Raw genomic sequence first — 8646 nt, forward strand, 5'->3', positions numbered from 1 at the left:
AATAAATTTATGACATTTCTGCTATGCATTTCATCTTGCAAATACTTTAAGGGTTTTTATAAAGAACGCCGCATTATATTCATCTTAAGGTAGAACCTATGTCGGAAAAGTCTTTGTCACAAGATTTTCAAACTTTCCAAAATCATAAATTAGTACTTGCTTATCAATCAGTCAAAAGCTCATGATATGTTTCCTTGTTTTTAAATCTATTACAGCCTGTGAAACTTGGTATTGTAATTACATACTGCGACAACACATTTTAGGGGTACTTGTCAAGAAGAGAAAATGAAAATTCACAAAAATACCTCTTCAAACATCGTCGTTTATAGACTTTATTAACTGAATAATATTAAGCAATATTTCTAAAGAATAATTTCTTTTTTATTCCATTGACATAAAAGAAAAGTCAAAATTCAAAAAAGAAAAAGGCAAATAGAAGTCTATTTTTCAGTCAATTTTTCACCCTTCATTTGTAAATATTTTTCAGACGTCTTTGTCACAATGTTTTCAATCTTTAATATGATGAAGAACATACCCAAATGGTTCTAAAAATTAAAATATATACCTTTCGCCTTCACGGTAGCTCAGTCGGTAGAGCGCTTGCTCCGTGATCGGTAGGTCGTGAGTTCGTATCTCGGCCCCAACTGACCCAGTCGATAAAATGGGTAGCAACTGTTCCTTCGCCATGCGCTCGGCACTTTGAAGTGAAAGTTGCGGGTCCTTCGGAAGAGACCTTAAAAACCGAGGCCCCGTGTCAGCGGCAGGCGTTGGCACTATAAAGATCCCTCACTGCTCAATGGCCCTGAGTGCCGAGTAAAGGTCAAAATTTGAAGCCCTTCACCTGCATACGGTGACGTCTCCATATGAGTGAAAAATTCTCGAGAGAGACGTTAAACAATATATAATCAATCTAACTTATGAGACATAGGTTATTAACCGATGCTAATATTCTTGACCTTTTTGCACTTACACGGTACTTATTTCTTAAATGTCTGTTTGAGGTTACATGTACTTTCATATTAAAACTGTTTACCAAAATTTGTACTTTTACTTAAAAATATCATATTTAATAGAAAAATTGTAATCATTGTAATCAAACACCAAGAATACCTGTAAGTAGCAAATAATTATGAAAAGGAATGCGCATCAACTCATGATAGATATCACAAAAATGTACGAACGATCGCACGATCTAAAAACGTACATCTTTGACTTAAACACATATCATCAATATACCCGGTATTACACTATTTATATAATTAGTTGGCAACTGAAGATTTAGTTGGCTACTGAAGATTTCTTAGGATTTTTGCATTCCTTCAAAATGGCTACATACAATTCACATTATTACAGTAAGTTGCATACATTGTAATTTCACTACACAAGATAGTCTTGGATTTATCAATTTAATTAAGATCAAGATCTAGTAAATGAAAGGTGCCTAGAGATTTCTCTGAATACAGAAATAAATTGTCATTAAGCATATAACCAAAAAAATATATAAGTTTAATTAAGATTATTTTAATATAATTTTGAATTGAACTCTGTGATTTTCAAAATGCTATTGAATTAAGCTGTAAAGTACGGGGAAAAGTGACATTGGATTAGCACAGGCTAAACACATTCACTAGTTATGATGTCATACGACGTAGGTTCTACGTTAAAGTGGCTTAGTAAGAGCCATTTTGACACTTTTGAAAATGAGAAGTCCAGTGTCCGGTGCCCACCAACCAATTCTTTCATCATTTAGGACACAGCGATAACAATCGTTAAACCACCAGCCATTGTGATTTTCTGCGCATGATTTTCTTGCACTTCCGTCGTTGTCTTGATCGTAGGTAGAAAACCTCATGTCGTTGTGACAATACGTATCACACACAGATCCAAAAGCATCAACTTCATTGGAAAAGAAAGACAGACAGAACAATTAATCTCATGAGGTATTTTTACAACAAATGTAGAAGTACGAATTACAAATGCAACATCAATTAATTTTAATTACTCTAATTACTTCAGGATACCATTTAAAGGTCACTATTTGCAAACATAAAGTGCTGAGAATACGGGATAATGTATACAGGAAAATTTTCGCGCCCTGGTTCATTTTCGTCCCTTTCGCCCTTGTCACAGATGGAGGAATTTAAAACGCAGCGAATTCAAATTACACAGTATAAATTCTTAAACAGAACTGGGACTGGGTGAGTTTTAAACGAGGCAAATCGTAAGCAAGTGTAAATGGGAAAAAATAACATGGGGCGAAAATAACCCTGTATACAGTGTTAATGTGTTTGATAGTTACTGATACTACATGTATTGAGTTCTTGTTGACAAAATACTTAACATTACTTATTTCACGGCTGTTGTTGCTTTGTTGCTGATGCAGAAAAATACCGAGAGTGGTTTTGTTTTTTGAGGTAAGAAAATGCTTTACAGAGGGCTTTGAAAACCTTTAACCAGATACTTTCTTAAAAGTATTTTGAATACTTTGTCATATTTCTTAAAATCCAAGGCATGTGGCAAAAATGATGACATTTACTCTTTCTCAGATTAAACACAAGTATGAAAATCATGATTGTATCATAACACGATGGAATTAAATCGCGAGTAGATACGTTAGTGTTACTAATTATAAAGATCTACATGAATATTAATAAGAAACAGAATAAGCTGGCCTTTTTAAAGCTTTCTTTTTAGAAAACAATGTACAGAAATATATTGACATTTGGGCAATCTTTTACAAAAGGTTTCTTGTTCTCTTCATACTCAAATTTTGTGCAATTAATTATTTATCTAGAAAGAACAATCGCATTTGAAATAGATATCAGGAGAGTTGTTTCTATAGCAGTTAAACATTTTTTGCATCGGACAGTTTTAATTCTGTCCATTAATATAGATCAATTTTTTTTCTGAATGGTCCTTTATACATGTATTTTTATTTAGACTTATATATCAGTTCAGGTTCATTAACCTTCTGTTCCCTCATATAAAATGTTGCTTGAACCTTACTGATTTTCAAAAGAAATGTATTCTATAAGTAAAATACAAAGGATTCTAGCTTAGTTTGCGGGTAAAAAAAAAACACAGAATGTGTTTTGAATGATACTTACATATGTTACCAGAAAATCCCTTCACGGATAATTTATATTTTTCTGTCTCATCCCCAATTGCAAAATCTGAGTAGTGCGCATAATAATGAACACCATTGTCATCTTCCAGGTCTATTATCAGACGTACGTGACCATTTTTGGTCAGACCATGAATAAAATCGTTTCCTAATTCAAAGAAAGTAAAAAACGTTGAATAATTGAAATATGTAAATATTTGAAAACTTGTAATTTTATAATATTGTATCATACACAACCAACTTCTTACCAGCAGTTCTTGTTGAGTGCATTAACCCGTTTTATGCTTTTTTGTTTTGATCGTTTTGTTTGTATTGTCTACTGTTCCTCTCAAAATATCTTTATTTATTAGGAGACTCTACTTCTTGCCGGTGGAGAGCTGCATATTTTGTCCTATACTCGGCACTTATAGTCATTTAAAAGAGAGGGATCTATTTTGTACAGCACCCACTGCAATACGGGACATCGGTTTATTAGGTCTCATTCAATAGACCGGTCTTCATATCCCACAGTGAGATTCAAACCAAGGATCAACTCCTTTATTCGCGACTCTAGAACATACATGTACGCTCTAATCACTGCGGGTAACGTTTCAAGTTTTGTTGCCGTAGGTGATAAATTTAAACTTTTACCAAGAAAATTTAATACTAACACCTCAAATAATATAAATATTTTCATAAAATCAGACAGATTGATTATATTTATCAGTCATAGGCATGCATGTTATTCTCAACTATGGTCAATGAAAGAACCGGTCACGGTAGCCTAGTGGTGAGAGTTCGCTTTGTGATCGGTACATGTAAGGTCGTGTTCGATTCTCGTTCGCGGCTCCACATCATACCTAAGACGTAAACATAGGAAGTGACTGCTCCTTATCCAAGCGCTCGGAACTAGAGGTGAACGTCACGTGTCTTTCGGATATGACCTTATAAAATGTAGGTCCCGTATCACGGTAGGCGTTTGCACGATAAAGAACCATCACCGCTCAATGACCCTGAGTGCTGAGGCTAGGTCTAAATTTGAAGCCCTTCAACGGCAAATGGTGACGTCTCCATATGGGTTTTTAAAAATCTCGAGAGGGACGTTAAACAATATACAATCAATCAATAATTCAATTAAGGAAAAAAAAACCTGTTCATTGTAAATTACATGTCCAGTTTTTCATATTATAATAGCATTTATTAAATCTTAAAAAAATCATCAACTGTATTTATAAATGTTAATTGAGTTTAGATCACTTCAATATACTATTAAAAGTAATATTTAATAATTAATAATTTTGAACTTGTTGGATTACCAATCCAAAAGTCTGTTTCTAAACAACCAAATCCTTCAGAGTACTCTTTCCAGTTTCTTTTAAAGCTAACTGATCCGTTCATACGTCTTTGAATAACCTGTTGAGATAAAAAAATGTAATATATAACTGACAGTATTCGAACTCAAAATTCCATTGAATATTACAAAATAAAATTGGAGCAAACACGAACCTCCAAAACATCAAAGATGGCATCAGGTGCTATGAAGGAGTGAGAATCCTCTAGCGACCCGTCACAACCGCCGTATGCTCCGTTCTTTAAGTAACAGTAAAATCCGTTTTTGAATTAAAATATTATATATTGCATTTTTTCCGATGGAAATGTTTGACGTTTGACGTTTTACAATCGTGGTCATAAAAAGGTGAATACTTGATTAACAAGCATATGGGATTTCAAAATCTTCATCTCTGAAATACAGAGATTATGAACATACTACTGATGAAAATATATTTTTTTTAATTAAATTATTTGAGGATAAATTAAATTACTTTACCAATAATTCTGGTATTGCCTGAGTTGATGCAGTTTACGCGATTTGTTTAAATCATTTTAAATTTTTATTAGGCTTTACTCAAGTCATAGAGACGATAATACAAAATAGGCAAAATTATGAAATGCATTAAATCCATTTTTCAAGGTTTCGTTTGTTTGGAAAATCTTTCAATCTTGATCTATAAATATCATTTTTATTTATTTTTTTTCAGTGTCGTATCTTCCCACTTTTGTTCCTAACTAATGCGTTTGATAATTTAGTACAGCTCTGGCTCTATGATTCGTATAGGTCGGAAAAAAACAATCAATTAATCTTTTGTTCTTTCTTTGAAAGTATCTGTCAATACATACTGTCCAAGATCGTCCATTTCGGAACTCGCAATATACTCTTACAAGGGAGTCTTCCAAATGAATTATATACTCTCCCGACACTTGGGTTTTAGCAAAAATGCAATCGCAGTCACGGCACCCTTAAAAATAAAACTTGATCATTAAAATTTCATGAAGGATAAAAAAGTTATATTCGTGATATATTTTGTACACCGTAGTAGAACATAATCTTTCAATTAAAATTTTTTATGAGACTCTTTCAGGTGAAACGTTCTGTTTGTATTTTTTGCCCATTATTCTTTTTCTCTGTCTGTCTGTTAGTTTGTGCCGATTGGTTTTCTGCACAATCGTCTGCATACTAGTAGATATAAATCTCATTTATTGTCAGTGTATTTTAATGCGATTCATGAGTTGCAACTCAGGTCTTTCTTTCGTTCTGCTTCAATTTTATAGAGGAAATTACGACATATTTAAATAAGGAACCCAATGTTAACATCATGCAGATTTCTTTTAAATCTCACATTTCAACCAATTATTGTGGCCCGCTTGAGGCGGTGATTGGAGCGTCTAGAAGTCGATCCTAACGTCGCAGGTTTGAATAAGAGGAATACGTGTCCTTTCTGATGAGACCGTACAAACTGAGGACATGTGTTGCAGTCGCACCAAAATGATTCTTAATGCTCAATGGCCGTATGTGCAGAGAACATGTCACAATTTGCAGCTCTCCACCGGCAGATGGTACCCTTTCCATATATGTATGAGTGAAAATTCTCGAGAGCGACGTCAAAGAACAAACAAACAAACAAACAAAACGAATTATTCCTATACTACTGGAACAGTATGTATATATACTGGAAAAATATTTTCCTCCAGAAAGGTAGCCCCCCCCCCCCATCTCTTTGAAAACAATGACCATATATAAACTAATTAATATGAATCTCAATTAAAACGAAAATTCAAGGAAACTGATACAGGACGGATTACAAAATGACGATACAATGACGTATATTTTTATTATTACATGTTCATTGTTATTGTTATTGCTATAATTGCCGTTTTTCAGACAACAAGGACAAATCTTTACTGAAGAGCAAAACCCTACCAAAACTTGCGTTTCCTTTGTTCACTACCAATGGATTGACTTGATTTTCACACGAAGTATGTGTTGTTGTTGTTAATTCGGCTGCAGGTGTTGTGGTTATCTGATCTTTTTGGAGGTTGTTGCTTTCTTCAACTCCCACGTCTTCATGCTTAACTCGGTGCTGTAAAATAAAAAAAAAAAACGGACCGATAATCGCTGTTGTAGTAGCGATGGTAAGCCTAACTGCAGGAAAAGTAAATATTACGTTTTCATTCCTAAATGATTATATCAATACTGATTATTTATTTTGCTTTCATGATCATTGACTTGATTAAATTAAATTTGGCATGATAAAGAATTTCTATTAGATTTAGTCCGCTTTAGATTATCTAGGTTAAAGCCCTTGTGGCCAGCACGGGCCAAGTATATTTACATGCGTATGTCAACATGATATCACTGCGTACACTACGGAAGTGATAAATTATTTTTGACGGCTGAAGCCGTGCTATCTAAGTGTACAATTAACTTTTGTCTGAATTTTGTATACTGATAATGTTTTTTATTTTATTTTATGGATAATTTGACCAATTATTACATATTTAAATACAATTTTTTTTCTATAATTAAAGTTGCATATGTGGCAAAGTGCAACATACCTAATTTGAAGTGTCTTGTTGTTTACGAAAATGGAGAGTGAAGGTGGTTTTCTAGAAATTCTGCGATTGTACAAAAAACTGTGAGCATGGTTCACGACAGTATACGGAAAATGTTAAGGAATGAGAAGTTCCACAGATCACGCAGCACTGTTATGGCCTACTATGAGAAATCAACGGAAAATAGACGTGCAAAAAAGGGGATTTTTTAAAAACTGAATTTATTTTAATTAAGCTGTATAATTATCACATAACTTAAATACTTATGGAAATAGCATTATATAACCCTCTCTTTAGTGCATGAAGTTTAGTCCCATCGATGGACAGTCACGTGATGAATGCATAGTACGTGTACTGAATGTAGGTCATTAACAAATTTCAATATCGCAAGGGCATACCCTAATTGAAATTAAAAATTCAAGCTACTTATTAATTCTGTATATTTTGTAGTTTCTGGAAAGTGCTGCTGCTTTGAATTGAATTTGCGTTTCAATAGTTAAATTTTAAAGTAAATAGGCTAATGTCGAAAAAGGCTTGACTTTTCCAAATATTTTGTGAACTTATAAAATCACGCCCTCGACTTAAAGAAAGCAGCAGCACTTTTCAAGTTAAGAAAAATATCCTTTATCTATATTCAAAAATGGTTAAGATCTATGCATTGTATGCCCTTGCGAAAGTTCGATTTTATGAGGCATCTCGATGTAAAATATATGTAACCTGTACATAAAAACACGACATAATTTATAACATACATTCTCTGGATAGTTAATGAATAATCGCACTAAACAAATGCTATACATTAGTATTAAATGACTATTTAAAACCTGCAAATGATATTCCGTTTAATAATAAAACGCATTTTTCATTGTTAAAAAAATCCCCAATCTGCCTCTCACAGCACACGAAATACGTCATTTTCACCAAAATGACGTCATGTTTACAAGTTCATCGCGATCAGTGCTTTGTTTATAACCAGCTACATGGGATTTAACTAGCAACGTTTTCAATGCATTGATAAGTTTTATTGTTGTTTATTATGCTAATACAGTTATAAGTTGCAAATCATTTCATTTTCAGGTATTATGAGAAATAAATTAAAAGTTATATTTTTGAATGACGTCACAGTAAACTTTTCCCGTATAAATTTGGCCCCGCTCCCTTTTTTCAAGCCTTAACAATGCTATGCACTTATTTTATCAAAATGAAATTGCATTGTCAATTGTACAAGAATAGCATTATAATTTAAATTAAAGCATACCTTTGTGTAATGTTTACACGTTGAAGAATTGAATTCCATCTCATATACATATGATTGGTTAAAAAGTGTGCATATAATTTCTCCTTCTAATTTACAACCGAACACTGAACGACAGTCTTCAGTCTCTGCACAAAGAAGTGCGCATTCTACCACCGAGCGTCTCTCTTCTATTGTTATTTCATTCATATATAGATGTTCTTCCGGGAAAGAAACGGCGGTTTTAAAGTAAAGTTCTTCTCTATATTGTGTTACGCATGTTACGCTCATGAGACATGCATACAGCAGGAAAAGTTTAAGCTGTTCTTGTACAAGTATCATGTCTGGCAGTTTGATTTCTTATTCAGGAATGACCGGTTGAAGACTGCATCAATTGTTATATTCAAAAATCATGATG

At 33.3% G+C, this 8646-nt stretch overlaps 1 protein-coding gene across 1 annotated transcript; it reads right to left on the minus strand.

The window, feature by feature from the left end:
* Positions 1 to 1310: 1310 nt before the first annotated feature.
* On the minus strand, positions 1311 to 8438 carry LOC134267120 (fibrinogen-like protein A). The gene is made up of 6 exons (XM_062749340.1): positions 8253 to 8438; positions 6363 to 6522; positions 5282 to 5400; positions 4420 to 4516; positions 3108 to 3272; positions 1311 to 1896 (listed from the first exon to the last, which is right to left on the minus strand). The coding sequence occupies exons 1-6, from the start codon at positions 8436 to 8438 to the stop codon at positions 1661 to 1663; spliced, it is 963 nt and encodes a 320-aa protein (XP_062605324.1). The 3' UTR covers positions 1311 to 1660.
* Between the last annotated feature and the right edge of the window lie 208 nt (positions 8439 to 8646).

Source organism: Saccostrea cucullata, unplaced genomic scaffold (assembly GCF_032062105.1).
Source record: "Saccostrea cucullata isolate Sc308-1 unplaced genomic scaffold, CSIRO_AGI_Scuc_v1 ctg8440, whole genome shotgun sequence".
Classification (NCBI taxonomy): Eukaryota; Metazoa; Mollusca; class Bivalvia; order Ostreida; family Ostreidae; genus Saccostrea; species Saccostrea cuccullata.

Excerpts from the sequence above, each read along its gene's own strand:
- LOC134267120 (XM_062749340.1), bottom strand. The coding sequence starts at position 8,438 with ATGAATGAAATAACAATAGAAGAGAGACGCTCGGTGGTAGAATGCGCA. Across the intron at positions 6,523-8,252 it reads CGTGTAAACATTACACAAAG|CACCGAGTTAAGCATGAAGA; the intron begins GTATGCTTTAAT and ends TTTATTTTACAG. Across the intron at positions 4,517-5,281 it reads GAAATGGACGATCTTGGACA|GTTATTCAAAGACGTATGAA; the intron begins GTATGTATTGAC and ends TTATCTCAACAG.